This window comes from Carassius auratus, chromosome 31 (assembly GCF_003368295.1).
Source record: "Carassius auratus strain Wakin chromosome 31, ASM336829v1, whole genome shotgun sequence".
NCBI lineage: Eukaryota > Metazoa > Chordata > Actinopteri > Cypriniformes > Cyprinidae > Carassius > Carassius auratus.
In genome coordinates this window covers 1,322,010-1,347,629 of record NC_039273.1, presented here as the reverse complement: position 1 = coordinate 1,347,629, position 25,620 = coordinate 1,322,010, and the positions used below count along the sequence as shown (strand labels likewise).

The following is a 25,620-nucleotide window of genomic DNA, read 5'->3' as shown; positions in this document are numbered from 1 at the left end:
TACCACTCCAAACAAACAATATATTTAAAAGATGTTTATTTCCTACGATTAACTAATCAATAACTCATGGAGAAATCTGCGTGTAGACGTTCTACTTTCATGGAGGTGTTCACAGTGGATGTACAGGATGAAAAGAAGCTACACCAGTAGCCAGAAGAAAGGCTTTCTTTTTTTTTCTTCTTCTTCACTGGCCGATGTTTTCATTTGTAGAAGGGGATTTCAAAGCATCCACAAAACACCGGAACCTCCACACAGGACGAATGCAAAAGGAAGGCATCAGTTCTTTGGGAGAGTCTTTAGATGGGATGGACAGGGGGTTTTAGATGCTAGTAAGCTGAGATGTTGGCAGTATTGAAGGTCTTTGTGACTGCATGGTTTATATTAGAATGCAATGAATGGAAAACTGTCTTAACACAGAGAGGGAAGGGGGCCAGTCGACTGGCATCCACAGTGTCCCAGGGAAGACTGGGATTTTGTTGCTTGCTCTGCAGAGGAACACGAGAGCCCTGCAGCTTGATTCACATCCACAGAAGCAGAACACTGAGGCTTTTTAATCTACATTGGTCCTATTGCAAAGTACAACACACAGAAGCGGACAAACACTCTTAAGTAGATGGTCTAAGGCTGTTCAACTGAACAGAAAGTCATAGAAAATAAATGATTACATACAACAGACCGAGCATTCATTGAAGGAATTAAAACAATAAATATGAGAACACATCTGAATGGCCACTAAAAGACCATGTTTATTCATTATAATCCATCTTGGCCTCTCTATGTTTTGATTCAGAAAATAATCAGCTGCCCCTGTCAAAATAAAATACTTTAGAGGTGCCATTTGATCAGTCATTTCATAAAATTAAGAAAACGAAGGATCAATCATGTGAAAATCATATGCAAACTGATCCCAAATTAATTTGACAAATAAACCTCATATCTATTTGGCTGGTTGTCAATTTCACATATTGCATAATAAAGTCATGCTACTGTACATTTGCATCACCATAATTATGATAATACATCTCTTAATTTATTTGCAAGCAATTATGTGAATATGCAGTTTATTATGTGATCTCAAATGACTCCAGTTGTTGTATTATAAACATGAGGGCATCACTTTCATACCTGGCAATATCCTTTAAATTATTGTTAAGAATTATAAAACCAAAACCATCTTTGAACAGACAGTTTCTCACACATCATTTTGACTCAAAATGGGTGAAAGTTATTATTATTGGTTTCTGTTGAGGTGTTTGTTTTTGTCCGAAAACGATGAGCTCTTGCAAGGGCCCATGCATATGGCTTCTAGTTTCAGCAAGTGGTTTTACACACTGTACATTAACAGGTGAATCTCATGAAACAACATTCGGGTCATTTTCACCGCAAAATCAAAAGAAAAAAAGAAAAATATATATATATTCCACAGGGAGAAAATGAAGCTTATTTTAGGACCATTATTACTTTTTTGCATTTCATCATAAAAATTAAGCATATTTTTCCACAGAATTATCATTATGATGCAATGCAAAGCAATAAAATAAAATAATAATAAAATAAAATGGTCCTAAACATTTCTTAATGAAAAATACACTTTATTTGTGTCTTCTGGTTTTGTGGTGAAATGTAACCCAGACATGTTCTTGTGAAATTCACCCTAACAAGACATTCCTATAAATTCACAACCTGAACATTTTTATTTCTTATTTTCACATCAACAGGACAAATACACACAGAAACTTGACAAATACACGTTGACTGGACAAAAAAGGTAAATAAATGCAAATGAACATAAACTGACACCACAAGCATGAGTCTAACACTCACGTTACACACAGCTCTTAATTCTTTTGCAAATTCAAAAGTATTTTTAAAAACTCTATATTAATATATTTTTAAATATCTTACGCCCTTTCAGGGAAATTTCATAAAATGTGCCTTAATTTTCTTTCCTCTACATTTTATTATCAAAATGACAAATGCCACACGTACACAATATAATTATGCTCTATCTTTAAAACATGCTTCTATGTACATCAATTTATAGGTACATGCTGTAAAAACCAATCTGATCAATGCATATATACACAAGCATCACTGGGGATGAAGAGTGGAGCTGAATGCTTCGGATTACTTTATTTCGTCTAGTTAAGTGCCACTTACTATTCTGTTCCAGTTAATACATTGGCAGCTCGGAGAGTGGAGTTTACGGAATGAACTTTAAGTTTGAGCTCTGAACAAAGGTGGCAGTGAAGTCAACCAGGAATTCAAATGTATGTGAAACAAGCCGAGATCATGAACACACAACTCTCAAGGACACACTGACCGAGTGCAAATTTCTTTTGTATGATCCCACGATACATTCACAGCCAGCTTTAGTGCATGTCAGGTTTGGCCAGATGGGATCTTCTAAATGTGAGAAGTCTGGATTTGGCACTGTAATAGCAGCATTACAGTAAAAGAGACTGTTTGTGTCTGTCTATAACTTTACACTGATTGTATAAACCATGCTTGACTCGTGTTGAATGTTTATTGCAACATTTCATGAATTATTAGGATTTTATTAATATAGTCCTATCTAACTGCACTATTACAAAACCATAGACCTGAATCCTCTTTCTTTTGGGCACATATATGCAAATGCAATATGTTTCGACGTGTCTTATGGCCCAAAGGCCTAATTTACTTATTGACAATGTAAACAAATCTGTCTTACACCACTTTCTTCTCCTGGGATGTTTAAGTGAACCTGAACATTGCTGTGAAAAAGTGCAAATGTGTAGATATTTGCAACACAAACGTACCATTATTTGCAACGTACCTTATGATTAGGCACAAAAATCCACCTCACCAATATATCGAACAAACAAGATCCTGAAACAAATTCCTTCCTGTTCATGGAATGAAATAAAAGCCTCTGTAACATTTAATCCAGTTAACTAGTTGTAGGCAAATGGTTTGTTTGTTAACTGATTTATTTTGTGCACTTTCATTGTTGTTTTTTTTTTTTACTATTTTGGTATTGTGTAGTTGGCTGGCAAATTGGACTACAAAGTAGAAAACTGTGTGAAAAATATCACTCTACCTCTACTGTCCTTTTGCTTTCACTATTTAGGTGCACAATGTTATTTGCCTTGGTTTATTCTATGTGGCGAACATGTGATATTGTTTATCTTTTCAAGTATATTCTTTAGAATATTTTTGTTGGTGATTATGCGAAACAAATTGGCAGAGCGCGTATGGATGAGTGTAGGGTGTCATGCAGTGGCAGGTTGGTTAGTTAGTTGGTTAGTCAGGCTGAGATGTGAGAAGTTACTTCTTGGCATTAAGAGCAGCCAGAGCACCGTCGATGTCTTCCTCTGGTTGGAGGGGATGCCATTGGGCGATGGGACGGCGTGGGTTGGCCAGCATGTCAGACCAGTGCTTGAGCGCCGTGCCTGAGGCTTTGCTGCCAATGAAGATCTTCCCGATGGCATCGTTTTTACCGATCTTATCATAGTCGAAGACCGTCACCGCCACAAGGATTTTCTAGAGAAAAATGAACACAGAAAATCATTTAGCCAAAGTAATTCTACTGTATTATAAAATCTGGAAGTAAAAAACTGCATCAACTACTGTTCAAAATATATTCAAATTGAAAACAGTTGTTTAAAACTGTCTCTATTTTTACTGTATGTTCAAAAATCATTAACCATTAAAGAAAATCATTAATCATCAATCATTATTCTGGTATAACATCATTTGAGAGAACTGTAGTTTTATTTTTCAGAAGATTGATTCAGGTGGAAACAATGTGGACATTTAAAAGCTAATCATTACCATAGTTTTGGAGTTGTAATAAAACTGAATGTCCATGAAATGTAAAAAAATATGTTTTGGATATTACATTTCCATTGACATTCGAGGTACTTTCTTTGGGATTTACATCTCAAAATGTTACATATTAACAATATTTATTTAAATAGTGTTACCTGCTTCTAAGAAAGCAATTACAAACAATTGGTTTACAGTCTGTGACACCAACTGTGTATACATTTATAGAAGTTATTAATTATACTTTGTCAATAGTAAAAATATTTAAAAAAATGATGTAGCATCGCAACAGAAATGTGTCAGAATTTCATAATTATGATGTATCTTCACTCTTCTTTCTAAACTAAAATATTGTGATTTTGTTATTTTTATTTATTTACTTATATGTTGAATTTTTTCCTTGACTTTTATTTATTATAATTTTTTTCCGTCTTGGTGTTGCTCAGAAAAATGTACAGAAAAGCAATGATGAGTTTGAAAATGTCTTATGTACTACTATGTGATGTGATGTGACTTTTTCAAATAGATAATAATTCAGAATCTACCTGCATCTGCTCCAGAGGGATCTCAAAGCTGAAGGACTCATTGTAGTACGGGTTCAGTGTGTTCTTCTTCACCGTAGTCTTCTTCTTCTTTAGACGCTTGCCGTTCTGCAACAGCTGGATCTTCACATAAGGGTCTGCAAGAGGTCAAATGTCGAGTTAATTGCATCAGACATGAAACGTATCTTGCTGGTCTCGTATATTTCAGCTTGTTTCTCACCAGACAGGCCACCCACGTCCATCTTCTTCAGGTTCTTGGCTTCGAGGATGCAAACGGTCAGTTTGCCCGCAGTAGGAACGTAACGCAGAGAGATGCAGATGTCGCCAAGCTTCTCCGGCTGTATGGAAAAGATATCAATATATGATTTGAAGTTACTGATCTGCAAGCTTTCTTTTTAAATCCGTCTCGAACCAGTTAAAAAATAGATCATAATATTAGATCATCTAATAATCACCTCCTCTTTCTCAGCACTGTCCAGGTCTCTCCACTCCTCGATCGGCTGACCCAGATCCAAAGTGTTCATGGGTAGCTTGACCTCACCGATGATGTCGTGCTTGGAGAAACGGTCGTAGTCATACACAGACATGACCAGCGTCTTCCCACCCAGCTCCTGGTACGGGATCTAACATGCAAACCATTGAGAAAAATCGACATAAATATGTATAAAGGAGTTTCTAATATTTTTTGCAGAGCTGAGCTATAAATCTGAGCACAGAACATGTTGTCCTTTGAGGGTTGTTATATATAGGAGATGCAAGATGTTTTTGCTTAGTTCTGCCATCGACAGACAGATAGATAGATAGATAGATAGATAGATAGATAGATAGATAGATAGTTTACAGTTGATTTTACAGTGTTCTTATACTAATTTTTCACAGTATTTGCATCTCTTGTCTTTGTCTCGCCCATACATTATGCAGATACGACCGATCTATTTTTAGAAACACAGTCAGGGTTCTCATCGTAAGTCCGGGGCTTTGAAGATGGCCAGCTGTCCCTGTCCTAGATCACTTTTCTCAGAGTGAGACTATTAGAGCTCTAACAGTGTCCACCAGAGGATGCTCGGCCCCCCCGGAGCTCATTACTGACTCTGGGAAACTAAAGCTCATTCAGAAGCTGCTGGAAGCATTAAGACCAAAACGCTGGTGTTGCAGAAAACAGCTAATGAACACTAATGACAGAGCAACATCACTCGAGGCACATCATTATATATATATATATATATATATATATATATATATATATATATATATATATATATATATATATTTTTTTTTTTTTTTTTTTTTTTTTTTTTTTGAGAAATCATTTATTTGACTAATTTAGAATATATGTGACCCTGGACCACAATTTTTCTAAATTTAGATTTAAACAATCATCTGAAAGCTTTTTGGCATTAAATAAAAATCAATAATTTTGACCCATACAATGTATTTTTGGCTATTGCGTCAAATGTATGTATCTTAAGGATAATTTTATAAATGGATATGCTTTATGCAGCAATATTTGACTAACAGAAAGACTGACATAACAATAAGTCATTTTAAAATGGTAAAGGTCTTACCTTAAAGACGAAGGTCTCATTGAACACTGGGTTGAGGGTCTTTTTGTGCACCTTAGTGTCAAACTTCTTCTTCTTGTCTGGAAGGATGAAGACTCTAACGTAAGGGTCGGATGTTCCACCAGAGTCCATGGAAATCAGATCGGCACATTGCAAGATTCCCACGGTCAGCTGTGGATAAAAACAAAGGCCAAATAGAAGCAAGAGAAGAGATACAGTGACTGGAAAGAATTTCTTGTAGAAATCATTTAAATCCCCTAAAGAGATCTCTTTGGTATATTTTAAATGAGATTAAATGAAGAGCAAATAATATTTTTCTGTAGAAATTTACACTAAAATTTTTCTTTGAGATATGCTGTCATACTATAAATAACAGTACAGAAAGGGTTGTGAAATGCCTGTCAGGCTTTATGCATTAATTTAAACTGAAATAATTCACTACCGTTCAAAAGTTTGGGGACAGTGAAGGTTTTTTTTTATTTGTATGTTTTTTTTTTTTTTTTTATAATGTTGAAAAAAAGTATATTTCAAATTAAATATTGTTGTGCCTGAAATACTGAAAAACTGTTTTTCACAAAAATATGAAGCAGCACAACTGTTTTAAACAATGAAAATGAGAAATGTTTCTTGAGCCGCAAATCATCATATTAGAATGATTTCTGAAGATCATGTGACACTGAAGACTGGAGGAATGATGCTGAAATGAAAATTCAATAAAACACATAGTAAGAATATCGGTTCACTAATTAACACTTGTTTAAACTAATTTTGGTGAGCCGTAAGCAACTTCACCTACATTAGTAAAAGATACAGCACTGTAGGAGCACAAACTCTCTCCAAGACCATCACACAGGGAACTTTAAAGAGATATACTAGTTAAAGGAACAGTCCCCGAAAAAATAAATAAATCTGTCATTGTTTACTCAGCCTCATGTTGGTACAAACACAAACATGCTGGATTCTTAAGATTCCATTAATTACTCCAACAACACATACATTCTTAATCACATAAAATGCATCTTAATATATTTTAATATGAGACAGGAGGATAAAGCCCTTATATTACCTCATTTGGTGACAGCGAGTTTCAAAATATAAATGAAAACATTATATCACATTTTTCTTTACATAATACAAATTATATAATAATATAATGAAAATCTGTCTCAGCTTATATATCAAAATAACAAAAGCAGTCAACAAAAAGGTATCACTTAACTTACAATATGCAAAAACTTGGGAAAATACATTGGAATACTCCATTTAATGGGGAAGAACCTTGCAAAAACACGTTTCTAAAGTAATAAATACACTTTTTTCACAAAATCTGTAATTGTATGTTGCTGTTTGTAGAATACACCTGCAGATGTAGCAGACCTATCACTGACCTTGAAATCAGGATTAAGCATAAAATTATACATTTGGAAAAGGGCTGAAAACTGAACAAATTGGTTGTAATCTGGCTCAGGGGAAGACAGGAATCGTGGCTTTGTGATGTTTTTTCTGCTGATTAAGGCATAATACAAGACTTCTTTGCATTACAAATGTCTATCCAAAGCAAAACTGCTTGAAAAATGATTTTGGTGAAAAAATGTGATGTGCTTGAGCAAAACAGCCGCTATTATTGAAATAAGACCCCAAATTTACTATGAAACTAGCATGGGTTTCATTCAGCAGATATGATTCAGATAATTTTCTATTATATAATTTCATTAATCTGACATTCTTACCTTATTATCCTGGAAGTCGTAATCCAAAGAATACTGAAGCTTTCCAAGTTTCTCCACTTCTTTTTCCTCTTCCTCTTTCTCCTCCTCCGTCAAACCAGTTTCTCCTTCTTCATCATCATCATCCTGGTGTTTCTGTGGGTCAAATGGCAAATTGTTTTAGCAAGTCGATGTCTGGGATAAAAGCAGATCTGGCTCCTGACGATAAGCATGCCACAAGCTCAGGGCCCGGTCAGTTGCAGTAAGGTTGGAGAGATGCTTTTACCTGGCCTGACCTACTAGTTATCTGCCATAGCACACTCGGAGTAATGTTGTCATTCAGGGTGGATGTTGCAAATGACTCGAGTTCACAATTTCTATTGGTGACACTTTTTTTCTGTTTGCTTTCTTGGCTTTCCAGAGTTTAATAAAATTATGTTTTGACTCTATATTCAAATTAGGTTTGGTAGTAAATGGAAAACAAAAGAGCTTTTACTGATATGCATAATTTGGCATGCAAGCGTTTTCTCATCTGCATGATAAATTTAACTGTTCATCAGTGATACTCCAGGGAACGAGTGATGACAGCAAATTTTTAAAGAAGAACAGACTGCTTTGTGCTATTCTTAGCGTATGAAATGCTGACATGTCGTTCTTGTGTGTTTTTGAACATCATCCAGAAAGCTATAATGTGCAGAATACATTTTTTGGTTCCACAATTAGGTCACAATTCCAGCATTGTGCAGTGGCCTTAAAAAGTATTTGGACACTAACCACACTTCAAAATGTCTGAAAATCATTCCATTAGAACAAGGGTCTTCATTGTTAACATTAACAAACTTTATTATCATAGTTACCAATGAAAATATAACAGACATACAGAATATTTTTTAAAGAAATTATGAAAAACTTAGAATGAGAAAGCAACATATTAATGCCACTTGGCTTGATATTTTGTTATCTAATGCAATTACAGTACATTGAGACTTTTGTAAGTGTGACTGAAGCGTCTAAATAGTTTTTGGGTTCACTTTATGTAAAGATGATGCATAAAAGTATTATAATGCTATATGAACTGAATTTTTGTGCATTACATCTTCAGGACAATTTCATTCAGGGCTCCAAAGATTAACCAAGTTTTTTAAAGATAATTAACGAGGACTGTAAACTGGGTCCAGCTGCATAAACTCGGACTCTAGCTTAAGACAGTGACTTAAGTAAGAGTTTGACCAAACTGTCGTATTTTTTCGATTTAACTTAGACTAATTATGCTTTTATGTAACTAAAGTTTAAAAACTTTATGACCAGTCTTAAAGAAAAAACGGTTGCACTTTATTTTACAGTACGTGTACTTACATGTACTTATAGTGTATTTACAGTGTATTTATCTAAGAAAGTTCTGGTAACACAAGGTAACTACATGGGGTAGGGTTAGGTTTAGGGGTAGGTTCAGGGTTTGTGCCTAGTTATTACATAGTTATTGTAATTACTATAATAAGTACATAGTATGTACATGAGGAACAGGACTGTAAAATAAAGTGCTACCAAAAAAACATTAGATGATAATCTAACAAAACCAGTCGAAACCTTTTATGCAAATGGCCCCAGATTCAAATATTTTATATATATATATTTTAATGTGCCACCAAAAAAATTGTCAGTCTCAAGTCAGTTCCTAACCACATCCATATAGCAACAAATTAAAGGGCACAGCACAATATGTGCTAATATTAAAAACAAATTTTACACGTTTTGAAAGAATCCAGTACTTCATATATTTCTGTTAATATATATTAAACTGAATTGATTGTATGATCATAGCACAAGAGCTTACATGATAAGCGTACAAGCATAAGGTTGAGACATCTTGACTTTTAGTGCAGTTAAAACAGCCATGCCCTTTAACACATGCATTCATTGTGAGTCTTGTGGCTCGTCTCTTACTAACGCCAAACATCTTGCATAACATAAGTGAGTTAATAGTTATCCCAGTCATACCTCCAACACAAGTACGACTCTTTGTTATTGTATTATGATTATTTGTGGTCCAATTAAGTGGGGTTTTCATTTGCATTTGTAACTTTCCTTTGTTTTTAATTGATATCTTTGTCAAGCAGCAGGTACAAAAGGCTCTAAACAAGGAAGTTAACAACAGCCAAACTCAGCGGCCAAACATCTGTGCCGTTCATCCGTCCACCTACCGTAGCGCCGACGCCCGTGAGCGTCAAGAAATGCGGCGCATTAGAAATATAGCGGGAGGAAGGAGAGCAGAGAGAAAGGGAGAGGTTGAACTCACGACACACCATAAAACAGAACCAAAGACAGTCAAGACAGAAACAACACCAACAGCACCATTGTGAGAAATGAAACACTGCCATGTTTAAGAAATCTGTATGCATACAGGTTTGGAATAAAGTTTTTAGGGATCAGACTATGAAATGAGTGACTTTTCTTCCTTTACTTCACTACTTCAATTGATCGCATTGTTATGCACAAAACTAATAACGCATTCAAAAGTGGTGTATTGTGCACTTTTTATTTATTTATAAGAAGGCCTACTGCTACTATATATGAACAAAAGTGTAATGACATTTGGTTTGCAAACACTTTAAACAAATATGGTGCTTTTTACAGCAGTGTTCCTTTTACATAGTAGCAGTTAAAATAATTATTGTAGACTAAATCTCAACTTATAACCTTAATGTAATTAAATGAAATATAAAACAAGCTATGTGTCACTGCCAGGACATTAAAGTTTTTATAGAAAACATTTTATTGTTTGTTATAGAAAAAGTGCAGATCTTCTGATACGTGCTGCATGATTGCATGAATATTTCTGAGCAGCAAAAGTGATAGATCTGTAAAGCAATATATTATGAGGGACGTGTGTTATCTCGTCCCATATGACACATAATAATAAATCACAAAGTTAACAAAACGATTCATTCCGCTGCGATGAGCAAGTGCTTTTCTGCATGTGCTATCGGATACTTCCTATTTTCAGTTTATAAAGTCATGATTACAAGCTTGTTGCTTTCTTTTCTGTAAAAAATATCAGTGGGCAGGTTTTTGAATGCTCATGCTTAGACTTAATAATTTGATCGGGAGCATCCCCTCCTGTGACCCATGATTTTTCTGTGTGTTTATTCAGAGCCAGTGAGCAACGGACATTCATAATAATAAAAAACTGTGTTAATAACCCGTTAACTTGCCCAACCCTAATATATATATATATATATATATATGTGTGTGTGTGTGTGTGTGTATGTGTGTGTGAAATTACACAATTAAAGCCACTCATTTCATAGAATGATTTTCTTTTTCTGATCAAAATTACAAGAGCAACAAACTTGTTTTGGAACATCCAGTGTCCATTTCGATTCAAAGAAAACCAAACACTCACATTACTCACAAACACAATAAAGCAAACCACTAAGCTAATAACATAACAGACTCTCCTTCAGAATCAATGCAACCCACACTAAAGTGGTCTGAGGCTTGTTTTCATTTCTTAATGATGCAACTCTAATTTTGTTGATGTGCCCAGTTAATATAGAAGTTAATATCATAGTGTTAACTCTAATATCAAACAGATTAAAGTGTGCATCAGTTGTTTTAGCTACATTCTGTAATGCTGTCATGTTAGATGCTATTGAACGCTCTGTTACATACATCTCCCCCCTGCATGTTCTTCATGTTGAAGCCGTCCTTTCCCTTTTTGCCTTTCTTGTTCTTCTTCTTCTTACAGCAGCATTTCTTAATGATACAGAAGCAGCAGGTGAGGATGAGGAGGGCGGCCACTACAGCGATGGCGATGAGCGCCCACGGAGGCACTGCAGAGCATCATGGGATAAAAATCAAAGAGATTTATTCAGACGCTGTCACTGAGCAACGTGTGAAGGGTTGATTCCTGAAGGTGATATGGTGAGTATCAACCAAAAAGGGGGGTTATGAGATTTTAATTCAATGTTACAATGCAAATATGTTTTCAGCAAAAAAAAAAAAAAAAAATTATAGAGTGAATTAAGATTGCATGTTGAATTAAAGGGCTATATATCTATATCTATCTATATCTATCTATCTATCTATCTATCTATATATATATATATATATATATATATATATATATATATATATATATATATATATATATATATATGCTAAAGGATTTAGCATATTTTCAAAAATTGTTCTTACCTTCAGGCCATTCAAGATGTAGATGATTCAGAAGATTTATTTATACATTCTTATTATTATTGGATTCAGAGGAGATTACATTTTTCACAGGAGAAAGCATTACTCTGGATAGAGGATTTGTATTTAAGCCAGAAACAACGATTTGAAGTTAAAAATGTCTTGATGCACTTTATCAGCTGTTTGGACTCTCATTCTGACTACAGAGGATCAATTGGTGAGTAAGTGATGTGATGCAAAATTTCTCCAAATCCATTCAGATGAAGAAAAAGATGTATTTACAACTTGGATGGCTTAAAAGTTGAGTAAATTCTCTGCAAATATTTGTTTTTGGGTGAACTATTTCTTTATGTTGCTCTTTATTGCATTGCACTTCTAATGTAGATCAGAAATAAGGTCTGTTCTAGGGGCCAGGCATATTGGCTAGTGTTAAAATCCATAAAGCATCTTCGGCATAATGATACGCTATTGATTTTCTTGATCTGGTGGGAGTGTACAATATCTCAGCAGGACTTACATGGGATTTTATCGATCTCATTGAGGAACTTGCTTTTGATTTCCTCAAAGACATCATTCTTGTTGACGGGTCCCTCAGATTCGGTGGAGTTGTCTGCAGGTGTGGAGACGGCGGGGGCCATCGTCATGGTGTGTGATGGATGGGTGCCGCCGAGTCCCGTGGGCTCCGGGCCCACCATGGCTTCTGGCTTCTTTTTGAAGAGGTTCCACTTCATGATATCTGGCTCGACCACTCAAGGACCCTAAAAAAGGTTATTGAAGTCATATATTGAAGTCTGGCATGCTTTTTGGTCGTAAGGATGATGAGAACATCTGTATGTTAGAAGGGTGCAGCTTAAAAATAAAAACAAATAAAATGTTGACAGTATATGTATTATTATGAGAATCTTCAAACCAGAGGCTTTGTCTTGAATAAATAACAAAGAAGCACAAGTGAAAAGAAAACAAGACTGAGAACTCTCAGAAGCAACATGGACGGCTCTTTTAATAACAAAATTAAATAATGAATGGGAGACATAAAGTTTCAGAGCTTTAGGACATTATATTAAATATGTGTTCTGAGTTTGTCACACCACAGAAAAATGTTTTATTAACCACCCAGCCTGTCATAAAAACTACAAAGGTACATGAAGGATGAGAAACAAGTCACAGTACTTATTAAATGTGTAATCCACAATCAACGTCCAAAAACAGTCAAAGGTCGTAACAAGGGCAATCAGTCCAAACAATAACAACAGGGCGAAAAACACAAGCACAGGTAAATTCAAAACAGACAGGGAAACAAATCCAGGAAACAAGATGCAAGAAAACCAAAAAAACGAAGCTTAGAATTGCAGTAATTAGAAAGTGTCAACAAGACACAGGTGCAAACAATGAGTGCAGATGATGAGTGTGTGCAAAGGATTATGGGGAATGAAGTCTATGTTAGTAAGAGGGCGTCCCAAGGAGGGAGGGAGTCCCCCTGAACACGAAAATAGTGAAAACCTATCTAACGGCCTAACTCCACAATTCAGTACAACATAGTTCATAGTCTTTGTAATGTGTTTTCAGCTATACATTTATAATGTGTTCAGAAAAAATTCTCTGAATTGCCTTTACACAGACTTCAAAGGATGCTGTGCAAAATAAACAGAACACTACAGGACAAAACATGACACAGTTTGTCCTGGGACGCCTCAGTGCTTTCAACTTGTTCTGGTTCCAGTAAATTTTGCACAAATTTTCCTTCAGTTTATAAAAAAGACATTATTCCTCGTATTGCTTACAACATCCTTGTGTGCAACAGAAATCAGAGAGAATTCACATTCACTGCAGCATCTACCTCCAAAATGTCAGATAATATCTGCTGTCACTGCAGATAGCTTTGCACAACCTTGTGAATGAAAACTTATAAGTTTAAATGAGGGGAGCTCTGCTGGCAGGTTGTACATTGGGCTAGACAATATTTAAAATCAAATTAAACAGCAGGACAAATCACAAGAACTCTTAAGAAGGAGCTCTGATATGTACTATATGGAGATTAAAATGTGGATTAATAAAGAGGTTTGAATCTAGAAACTGGCGCAAACTGGTGGACAGACAGCAATAAATAAACATTAACTAAATAACATGACTTTGGCAAAATTTTGTAAAGACGTATAGATATTGAATGCAATTAGGAGTCTTAAAAACACATGCTAAACTGCATGATTTTTTCCCCGTACATATCTGCCATATAGACATCACCTTGACATAGTCAGTCTCTACTGTAAATCTACTCCTAAATGTAATGCAGAAACTTTCATTTTCTGTGAAGCTGAAGATTTGTATCGTGAAAAGTGCTCTACAAATAAACGTGTAACTAACTGAATGTCAGCTGACAATGCAAATGAAAACAGAATAAGAACTGAAAATTAGACTTTTGATTAAGCAAAGAGTTTCTAGGCAAATTGTCAATGAAATCACACCACTCAGAAGGTGTAGATTATTAAAGTGTTAAAAAAAATAATTGGTTGTAAATTGACAAAATGTCTTCTGCAAGTTTGAATGAGAAAATGCATACTTACTATCAGTGGTTGAGTAATATGGGATTTTCTATGACTGACGCAGGTGATTTGTTTATATGTGAGTGTTTCTTCATTCAGCTGAAATGTAGACTTTATATATGGTCTGTGTTACAGCACTGGCTTCTGCTTTCCAGGATTTTCAGTGTTTTGCTCATGTATCTGAGCTATGCTTAAGAAAAACTTTCTAAGATTGCCTCTTTCCCCGCCAACTGCCAACAAGCAACCATAAATACTAATCAATACCAATCTAAACAAAGCCAGCTATTGACTATCATTTGTACTCTGTTCTTCTCTGAAAGAATCAAATGGGTTTGATTTAACAAATGCAAATCTCCCTTCCAATCCATGCTGGATAAATCTTCAAAATGACAAGATCCTCAGCCTCCACTCTTCAATACACGCAAAACCAATCTGCACTATTTAGGAGGCAATCACTGATTTGACCAGCGTTTGAGGGGTTGCATTGATTTTCTGGAGTAGCTCGACATCTATCCGCTGCTCTCCACCGTTGCAGAGCTCACCTGCTGCGTGCCGCTGCCATTTGCGCTCAGAGCTGCTTTATTGGCTGACAACGCTGTGTCAAAATCTCTATTCCCCAAGAGTCGGGCATGTGATGAAACCCTTCATACGCTCACACCCTGATAGACATGAGGACTCTAGCCAAGGCTGGTGTGTTTAAGGGGCTTCTGATTAGTCTGGGGGGGCTTGGCCATTGTCCCAATTTGAATTTTTATTAAAACAAGCTCTTAAGCTCTGTGATTAATTACAATATATCAAACTTTAAATCAAAGCAAAAAAAAAAAAAAAAAACATATATTACATAAACATACTGTATACACACATATACAGAACATATAATAATAAGATATTATTTATATATTTAAATATTTATTTTACTGTTTTACATTATATATATGTATGTGTGTGTACGCATATATATATATATATATATATATATATATATATATATATATATATATATATATATATATATATATATATATACTCTAAAAAACAAAATTATTTACTAATAGTCACAAACTTGTATATATTTTAATGCATAAAATATTATGTATTAAAAATTATATATTAAATATAATTTTATATATATATACACACACACACATTTTTATATCATAACATTAAATATACTAATATACTTATTAATAAATTATTTTTAAATCTTATTACATATTAGTATTTTACATTTTTTTTTTTATAAGTTTTGATTAACAGTCACAGACCTTTAATATATTTAAGGACTAAACTATTTGATTGTATATTAAAATTGTATATTTTAATATATATATATAAAAAAAATGTTTATAGGCTTTGATCTGGATAGTCACAAACTTTTAATATATACTATTTGATCAAATCTGTCTATCGATCCCTTCATCCATAAATACAAGTCCGGGAAAGACAGATACTGATATAAGTTATAGCATGAATGCACTGCCAGAAGCTTGATATGTGCATGTAAATCTATACTAATATGTTTGGTCTGGAGATGTGATCTGTCTGAACTGTGGAGAACTGGGATATGCGGTTAGTCTGGACACTGGGTTTCACCCTGATTATGTGTGTCTGCGACGGACTGATCTGGAAACAGCAGAAATTAGAGAGTGCAGAGTGAGATTTTGCTTCTGTTGGTGTGGAAAAATCAGAGAAACAAATCCATAAGGTAATCAATTAGATTAGAAATTGTATCTACCGTAAGGCAAATCAAATTATATGTGAAGATCAAACTACAAACACTGACCTTTTTGTGCTCTGTCAATGATATGCTGTTAATTGATGTACTTCTTAACTGCCTTAAAGACCCTGTTAGCATTTGCATTCTCCTGAGAAACATCCCTACACGACCAGAGAGCTTTATGAACATCTCGTCTCATAAATGGAGACTGACAGTGACCTCTGCTTCACTGGCACGACAGCTATCCTAACACAACCCTGATAACATCCATTTACAGTATCTTTTCACCATTGGCAATGCCTTCTGTACTGAAGAGCCCACCTATCTCAGAGATTTTAAACTCTTCACTGCATCTCAATGAAACACTGTTTCTGGAGAACATCTGGAATGTGTTTTCTCCTGAGGAGATCGGTGACGGAAAGTCCTGCAAATCATGAAAAGTGCTAGATTATAGAAAAATCAATAACCAGTCCAACCACCCAGCAAAGCAACACTACCCATCTGAAATAACCAGCACAGCAGCTCACTACCATATGTAGAGTTGGCCTACTTAGACAAGGAAAAGATTGTTCGACATGACTTTTAGGGACATACAAAAAACAAACAAACAGCAGTATCAGTCCATGACCAACTGTACAGAAAACATAAAAAACATTGAGGAAATATGCAACATAAACTTTGTGGAAAGAATATAATATAACTTTACAGCAGTGTCAATACGTGACAAACTGTAACTATATGGTATCTTTCAAAAGTTTAATACAGCTAAATTTAACAAAACCTTAGCAAATTTAGTAATTAATTAGCTAAACCAGCACTAACATAAACCAGTCTGGGACTATATGGAAATAATTTCAGCAAAGCAAAAACTACTTTCAGTCTCAAATATATGAATATAAATACATTAAGACAAGTAATTGACATGGCTAATGTCTTTGTGGGTTTCTGTACATCTTGAACAAAAGATTCTACATTAAGAAACTTGATCTTCAGGGCTTCAATCATTCATGTCCTGCTTCTGAAATCAAGGAGTTCATGCAAACTCTTTATGATGCAGCAGGCAAAACGAAAACAACTATTAAACAGCATGAAAAATGTTTGCATGTTTTTCAGATGGAGTCGATCGGGAGGGTGGGGTCTTGCAGAAATGGGAAAGCCCTTACCAGGCGATAGTTCTGTCCTCCCTAATGAAGCCACCCATCAAAGACAGGAGAGCAGCAGAACGCTTCTCAGGAGCATCCCACGATCTCACACGCATCCACACGAGCTGCAGTCCCCCTCACTGCAGTACAGTCTGAGTCTCGCTGCTGCACAGTCCCCTCTCTTTCATTAGATACAAACCTCCCTCTTTCAACTTTACCTCACGGTCGCTTTATCGCTACCTCTGAACTGTCTTCTGTTCTTCTGTCCTGTTAGCGTTACTATCTCTCCTCCTGTTCTCTCGTTGTCTCTCTCTCATTATGGATTCTGCTCACACTCGGCCGAATGCAGTGTGCTACGCCCTGAACCGCTAGTGGAGGACAATCTCCACGGATCAATATGTAAAATCGTCCCCTCCTCGGGGAGACTGAGCGGGATTGGCTGCTGAAATGTCAGGGGGAAACTGTCCAGGTGTGCAGAGAAACTTGTGCTGCATGTAGGAGGGAAAAACAGAATAACAAAACAATACGATCCAATTTCTCATGCAATTCTCTAGAGGCCGGTCCGTAATAAACCAGGAGATGTGCAGTGCACAATCCTGAGAGGAGAAACACAATGAAGAAATCTACCTATGGTTACTGTCAACTATGTGACATTTTGCCAGACGGCTTCACATTATGGGTCACATTGTTATGGAAATATTCATAAAAATAGCCACGGTTACAGCTAGTCTGAATTTTTTTGGATGAGGGCTGCAGTGCTGGTATGAGCTTTTATAAGTTGTTATTTCTGAATTAAAGAAATTAAGTGCAGTGTTTAATCAACTGCAATCCTCGATGGGAGCTAGGAATGCTGTGTTCTGTCACATTTTAAAGCACAAACTGCTCCTGGGGCAAACTGATTTTGATGGCTGAATGCTAGTCAAGAATTTTTTACTATTAAACTAATAAATAAACTAGTAAATAAACTAGCTTTTATATTGTATTGCATAATTACATTTTACATTGTTGAGTGGCACTTTCATGTGCAAATCTCACTGCTATGATGCTGGGAGTTGTGGGTGGTTGCTAGAATGATTGTTGCTTTTCTGTGCAAAACTCATCACTCACAACCATGATGCTAGGGTGCTGTGGAGAGATGTGTTCTGGTTGCTAGGTGGTGCCTTACTGTCTTGCATGAAAAAAGGTATCTGTAATATTCTTGTCACTCGATACGACTTGTCACATTTTCAATGTGTTTCTATGGAATTTTTTTGCCAATATTATCATCTGCTAGCCAAACATTTTACTGATCTCTTCAAAAAACAACAGCACACCTCTTGTCAACAAACTGCACAATCTGAGGTGTCATTCATGGCTGTAAAACAAACAGGATGAGTTACATGCCGAGATTAACATTCAAATCCCTATGTACCATGAGCAGTTATAGCAATAGCCAACACCACTACTAATCAGATCCTGTGCTGTGCAGAAGTGTTCCAGACAATAGGAAAGATAATTAATGAAAAATATAAATAAATATAGATGGATGAAAGATTCATTGCCCAGTAGGCTGCATTGCCCTGTGATCTCCCACAATAGAGAGCTGACAGCGCAGCAATAGAGCTGATGTCAATACTGATTATTCAGAGAAATGAACAACAGCGGGGCGAGAGAGAGAGGGAGAAAGAGAGGGAGACAGAAAGAAAGAGAGAGAGAGAGAGATGGGAAAAAAGCCCTGGCTAGAGCACAGAGGGAATAGAGCACTGTTAGCACTGATGAACATTAGAGACAAACAAAACCAGCAAATGCACATATCAGAGGTCACATGATACAGTTTTTTTTAAAGCCAATGACATGAACTAGAGAGAAATATAATTTAAAGATTATATAAGTAAATTTAAACCTGAAACAAAACAAATAAAAATATTAAATTCAAACTGAATTTAAAAAAACAGAAATTAGAAGTGAAATAAGGTTTAAGTACTACAAGTAAGATTATAATAAATATAATAAATGATAATATGAGTTTTGAAAGCATTATAGTGAATATTGTGTAAGTCAAGTGTCCATTTAGTTTCAGTGGTTTTCTGTGGGTATTTCTCTGTTAAAACCATAGCTATAGGTTATTAGCCACTTTCTCTAGATTACACTATTGATATCAGCCATTAAAAATATAATTAATTAATAAATGCCTGTATTTGTCTACAAGAAAAATGCAATTTTGTGTGTTAATGTCTTTTTCAAATATCACATATTGGACAATATTTAGCATTATTAACATTATTACCACTTTATAAAACCTCAGTTCATTGTTTTTGGGGAAATCCTATATGCATGTAATAAGTGCTGAGGTGGCCTGGGTCCATGCATTAATAACACAGACTGTCCGGCCTCTGCAAGATGGGGTCTGTCATCCCCGATTCAGAGGTCTTAACACATCCAAACTGAGCAGCACTTCCAGGTACTGCTTTTCTATGAAGCCTGATGTATGTGCACCAAAGCTGAATCACCAATATGAATGAGTCAGTATTAAATTCATGAAGATTTACTCAACGGTTAATGAAGGCCATTAAATGTCAGGAAATACAATAACCCTCAATTATCAGTGTAGACATTATGAAGATCATTACGTCAGGCTTTCAAGTCCCTGATGGAAGACATGAATTTCCTGACAATAATCTAACCTACATCCAGCCCAAGCACTGACCTATATAGACAACGATACATGCATCTACCAGCTCGGGTCCATCTAATTAACCCAAAATTGTACAAAATGTCCCAATTTTAGCTCGAAAGAAGCGTGTTATTTCATAGGAAGACGTGACTTCATGAATTAACAGTAAGTGTCACAGTTTCAAGTGCTATCTTTAATTCCATTCAAGATAGCGAGGTATAGTTACATCACACAGTTGACCATTGTCCAGTTATTTGGTCATGAAACGACTTTGCACTTAAGCTGATAGAGTACAATTACATCAGATTTGGCACTCTTTCTCATTTTTGCAATCATTGTGGTGGAAAAACGGCATAATTCTATAGGAAATAATCTGTTCAGTGCAGGTCTAATATAGTCAATAATTGAACTGAATTTACAAATCACAATGCACCAGATTTTTCTGCTCTCATGGTTCACTCGATAAAACCACATTTCCATTCATGACCAAGACAAAAAAAAACCTTTGTCACTGCGACAGAACCTCTGTCACTGATTGTTACATGATTTATATGGTGAAACAGAAAGGCTATCCCAAACTGGGTGGATTTATGGCTGCGCTGGATCATTTGGGTGATGTGTTCAATCAGACACAAGGTGGGGAAGAACGACTGAGACGCCCCATACAGTCTGCCATGTTGAATAGGATGTTTTCTTAATTATGGCATTACAAAGTTGGAGACACAAACTGTAACAAATCTCACTTTCTAACTCAACTTCTTTTTTGTTGCATATAACAAATCACAAATCACCAGAAGTCTGTGTAATAGATTTAAAAATGCATTCGAAAGAGGTGAGAACTTTTTGAATAATGAACATTAATATCGCATAAAATGTACATGTTAAAATTAAAGTTAAGTATTGCATTACATTAGATTAATAAAAAAGGACCAATGTTAAACAAAGGTCCAAAGTGAGCTGTAGTTGTGTGTGAGTGTGCACAAAACTTCCAAACTTCTCATAGGGAAAGCAGAAACAATATGCTTTTCATCCATCATACTCACAAAGGCAATTACATTCAGTTCAGCTGAATTGATTTATATAATTTGTTTATTTCAGAAGCCCTTAGGCAGTGAATTTTCTGGTTCAGGCATCAAGCCCTACCATGATTATACTACCAAAAACAGTTGAAACAGTATCTACCTGCGTTTCATAAAGTACGCAAAAAAGAGGCAAAGGAGAATCGTATGAAATTTACACTGTAGAACAAATGATACCAACACAACACAAAAAACTGTAAAACTTATTGGTAGGGCTTTGTTCAAATCTATAACCATCGAATGTTGCCCCAACCAGCACTACTAATAAAACATTTAGCATTCCTTCAGGCCCATGAGACATATGATGCATGGATATTGCAGCAAAACTTCCACGAAGATATCCTGCACAGTTCTGTACTTATTTTAGTGTTTAGACAGATGTTGCATATGTAGCATCATTTTTTGCAATGATAAATTATATGTGGTGATCTAACACTTATAATGATGTGAAAAGCATAGGCCTATGTAGTGGAGGCAGGGTATTTAACAATTTAACAATACATGAGGCCATCCTTAAAAATATTCTTGTCTGCCGTAACCCGACCTACCCTGTCAATTTAGGACAGATATAATAATTTTTTTTTTTTTTTTGCTTTTAGTCCGACCAACTTGCCGGTTGTACATTTGCATTAAGAACGACCAAATTTTTTTTAACTCTTAAAACAACAAATACAAAAGCAATAAAATAATATAAATTATATTTTAGTAAGTATTGTAAATATATAAATTGCCTAGGCCTACATACAAACGAAGACAGTCAAAAACTCAATAATTAATTGTTTAATATTGTATATTGTGTTTGACTATTGACTAATCTGAAAGCTGAATAAATAAGTTTCAATTGATGTATTGTTTATTAGGACAATATTTGGCCAAGATACAACTATTTGAAAATTTGGAATCTGAGGGTGCAAAAAAATCTAAATACTGAGAAAATCGCCTTTGAATTTGCCCAAAGTATCTCTTAGCAATGCATATTACTAATCAAAAATTAAGTTTTTATATATTTACTGTAGGAAATTCACAAAATATCTTCATGGAACATGACCCTTCCTTAATATCCTAATGATTTTTGGCATAAAAGAAACATTTATAATTTTGGTTTATTTTTGGATATGCTAAAAATATACCCCAGCAACTTAAGACTGCTTCTTCCGTGTTAAACAATAAATTCCGTATTTATGACTGGCTTCCGCGATTCCATGTTTTTTGCATCAAAGAAATCATAGGGCCCTACTAAGTAAAAGATGGGACATTGTTCTTTATCTACTTAGTATTTAGGGGTGGGTGATATCTCGATATTTAAAATATATCGAGATATTTTTTAAACACGATATGGATTTTGACATCGTATATATCGATATATTGTTTATATTTAATTCTGATTCCGCCACTTTGTTTGTTTGCCTTCTCTGTGCTGTGCTCGCCCCCTGCCTCCTTGCTTTTGTCCCCCCTCCCCTTGCGTGTACAGAACTAGTATAAAAAAAAAGTCTTAAAAAAAAAAAGGACAACTGGCTCCATAACCCAGAAAAGTCTATTTAAATATGAATCCTGTGTGTTCTGCGTGTCTGTGTTAATGAATGGTGCAGAAGCATTCATTAAACACACGGAAGCGCGCGTGCCGCTCGCACTGATCTACTCAAAGACGTGAACACATGAACAACATCTCCAGAACTGCACTGAGAGTCACTTCATGAGCATCTGACCGTTTGATTTGAGTAAAACTAGCTCATATCACATCATAGACTGTAGTATCACATACACAGAACTGTAAAGGTAAACCCGTCAAAGTAAAAGTATTTGCCAGAAATCTATTACTATTGTTCAGCAGAATGTACATAGCCCACTACTACTACTAAAATGAAACTAACATATTTTTTTAAGGAATAATCACACAACACTTCTCCCATGTTTTATTTTTAATAGTAAATCTCCTTTGTTTACCAAAAAATAAAGTTTGCTTAATTTTAAATAATTAAAAGAAAAACTAAATGAATGTTTTATGCCTTCATTTGATAACCAGAAAAATGTGATTACACAGAATTTCTGAAAGGAAAAAAACATTTCACATAAGGATATTTTAAGAATTTTTTTTAAACTACGTAATTAACTTGTTTTTATGCATTTAAATAATTGAATTAGGTAACAATAAAACATATGGTGAAGAAAAAAATAAAACGTTTCATAGGACCCTAAACGTAATATTTGGCATATTTGTTTTTGCAGTAGTTTTTGGGGGGTTATTTTCCTGTAAAGATACCGAGATATATATCGTATATAGAGATATAGCAAAATATATATCAAGGTATATTTTTTGCTCCATATTGCCCATTCCTATTAGTATTGAGTCTCTCCAACTAGGTAACAACATAGCGTTAAATCGCCATTCAACAGACACAAGCCACCACCGCACTGCCATCCAATGGACTGCAAGAAGATACTAACTTTTCAATCTGCAACCTTACTGACTGTCCTGACAAACTATGCTGACACCGTGTCTGCACCACAACAGGACGCAACAAAGCGACCGTTGAAAATCATTTGAACTTTGTATAAGCACGTCATGAATAGAATGAGGCAGCAGTTTACTGCATCTAGTGTAGACAACAGCACTGATTATAATGGATTCTACACCAGACACGAGCGGCACCACAAAATACATTATTACATTTTCAGTAAATTTTCATTTTTGGACGAAATATTTCTTTTAAACAGATGTGTTGTTCCCCATTCACATTTCAGAAGTCAACGATGTGTGGCTACAATAGTCTGTGCTCACATAATTGCACATACAGTATTCGTATAAAGATGGTGTGGGGAGAGGTCACTGTAATAGTAGCTGGGATGGCAGGGGATGCACTGAATTATTGATCTTCCTGAAGTCTATTCACACACACTCACAAACCAGCATGTAAGCAGATGCCCATACATATTAATTGTATTCAAAATACACACAAGTTCACTGAATATTTAATGGCGACTCAAACAAGGGCCTTAAACTACCGCTTTTGTAAGACAGTGACTGCAGGAGTCTAAAACAAATCGCCTGATGTGTAGGTATGGTTGAATTTACTATGGTAGCTTTAAAGGGCAATGCGCAAAAAATAAGAACCGACTCCCTTTCAGTTCATTAGGATGAATTTGAGTTTTACTTGCTTAAAGAACTTGAAATGATGAATTACAATTCAAAGAAATTCAATAGTCCAACACAATATACAATATTAAACAATTAATTATTGAGTTTGACTAATCAAGCATATTTATTCCTTGCATACCCTATAAAATACACTTATTTACATAAAAAATACTTCTATCAAACTAAGTTTAATACTGTTAAAATAATAAAAATGATCCCAACATTGTGTTCAGATTAAACAAACAAATAAATAAAATATATTAAAATAAACAATACAAATGTAAGTGCTCTTCAACTGTATATTTTTTATTAAATATATCAAAAACATATTATATATATTAAATACATATTAAATATAAAAATATATTAACTTACAATGAAGTTGAATTTTGTAGGTGTGATTTTAAAAATCGGTTACTAATATTATCTAGGGGTGATTCATACATAAAAATTAAATATTTTATTAAAGTCCCCCTTGTAGTCAAAAATTTTATCATTTAGAACTCATCTTTGATCATCAAAATTAAATTTAACCATATGTGTTTGAACCAGAAATAAGCTGGTATGCTCAACGTAAGCAAGGAGACTTATGGCTAATTTCGTGAGGTAACATTATCTGTTTGCGCTGGTTCGTACATGGATAATGACTGATAAAACTGTTTGTATTAGCGGACAACTATATTGGATTCTGTAACATTCAATAAATTTACTTACTTGAGGATCATGTGACTGATTACTGAATGTTGTGTCGTAGCAAAAAAAAAAAAAAAAAGGCTGTTTCAAATCGCGTTTCTATGACTGCCTTTGGGGGAAACTACAGTTTTAAGGAGAAAATACTCAGCAATGGTGTTGATAAATGGATTGGCACATGATTTGTCTAAAAGCATATTAAAAACACCACAGGAACAAATAAACAACATAAAACTCACCACGGGGGACTTTAAAAGAGAAACCTGCAGTTTCCTTATATTCAAATTCAAATGATGGTTCTACATCTTATTTGACTCCTCAATTTAATTCAAATTCAGAAACAGAACTGGGTTTAAAAAGGCAATTCTCAAGTCAACTGAATATCACATAACTTAAGTAAAGTAAGGGCTTCTCTCTGATGTGATTTGGACCAGGTTTTATTCTCACTCTCTTGCTCTCTTTCTTTCTGCTTCTGCGAGTAATGCTGCAATGCAGGGGTTTAACCAGAAATATAAAGCTAGAGGGCGCATCGAGCGGAGTGATTTACTCACACACGCACACAGAGTTCATTAACACAGTCAGCTAGGTAAGCAGTAGTCTGTCAGGTGTACCACCATGCTATCACTGGAAAAGCATAGTAGATGTATTTTCTATTGAAACAGGAAGTTGGGTCCATTTGTGAAAAAATAAAAAGTAATTTTTAATCTGTAAATATGCTTAAAGTTAATTTTAGTACACCAGTATTGTATATAGATGTAGCATGATTCTTTTTTTTTTTTTTCACAAGTTTCGAAGCTTCACCTACAAAAATCATTAAGCATGCAAACACCATAATGTTTTTGTGCACTA

The 25,620-nt window shown here is 35.0% G+C and overlaps 1 protein-coding gene across 7 annotated transcripts in view; it reads right to left on the bottom strand.

Moving 5' to 3' along the window:
* Positions 1-23: 23 nt before the first annotated feature.
* LOC113050156 (synaptotagmin-2-like) overlaps positions 24-25,620 on the bottom strand; it is a 46,193-nt gene continuing 20,596 nt past the window's right edge. For 5 of the 7 annotated variants that reach the window (XM_026212880.1, XM_026212882.1, XM_026212883.1 and 2 more), the window contains 8 exons: positions 12,332-12,572; positions 11,293-11,453; positions 7,645-7,776; positions 5,918-6,085; positions 4,808-4,975; positions 4,573-4,690; positions 4,356-4,489; positions 24-3,525 (listed from right to left, as the gene is read on the bottom strand). In XM_026212880.1, the coding sequence (XP_026068665.1) occupies positions 3,310-3,525; positions 4,356-4,489; positions 4,573-4,690; positions 4,808-4,975; positions 5,918-6,085; positions 7,645-7,776; positions 11,293-11,453; positions 12,332-12,545 (1,311 nt within the window). In that variant the 5' untranslated portion in view covers positions 12,546-12,572 and the 3' untranslated portion in view covers positions 24-3,309. Of the gene's footprint in view, positions 3,526-4,355; positions 4,490-4,572; positions 4,691-4,807; positions 4,976-5,917; positions 6,086-7,644; positions 7,777-11,292; positions 11,454-12,331; positions 12,573-17,234; positions 17,603-25,620 lie in introns of those variants that run through there. The other 2 variants (XM_026212884.1, XM_026212885.1) reach the window with 2 other exon arrangements.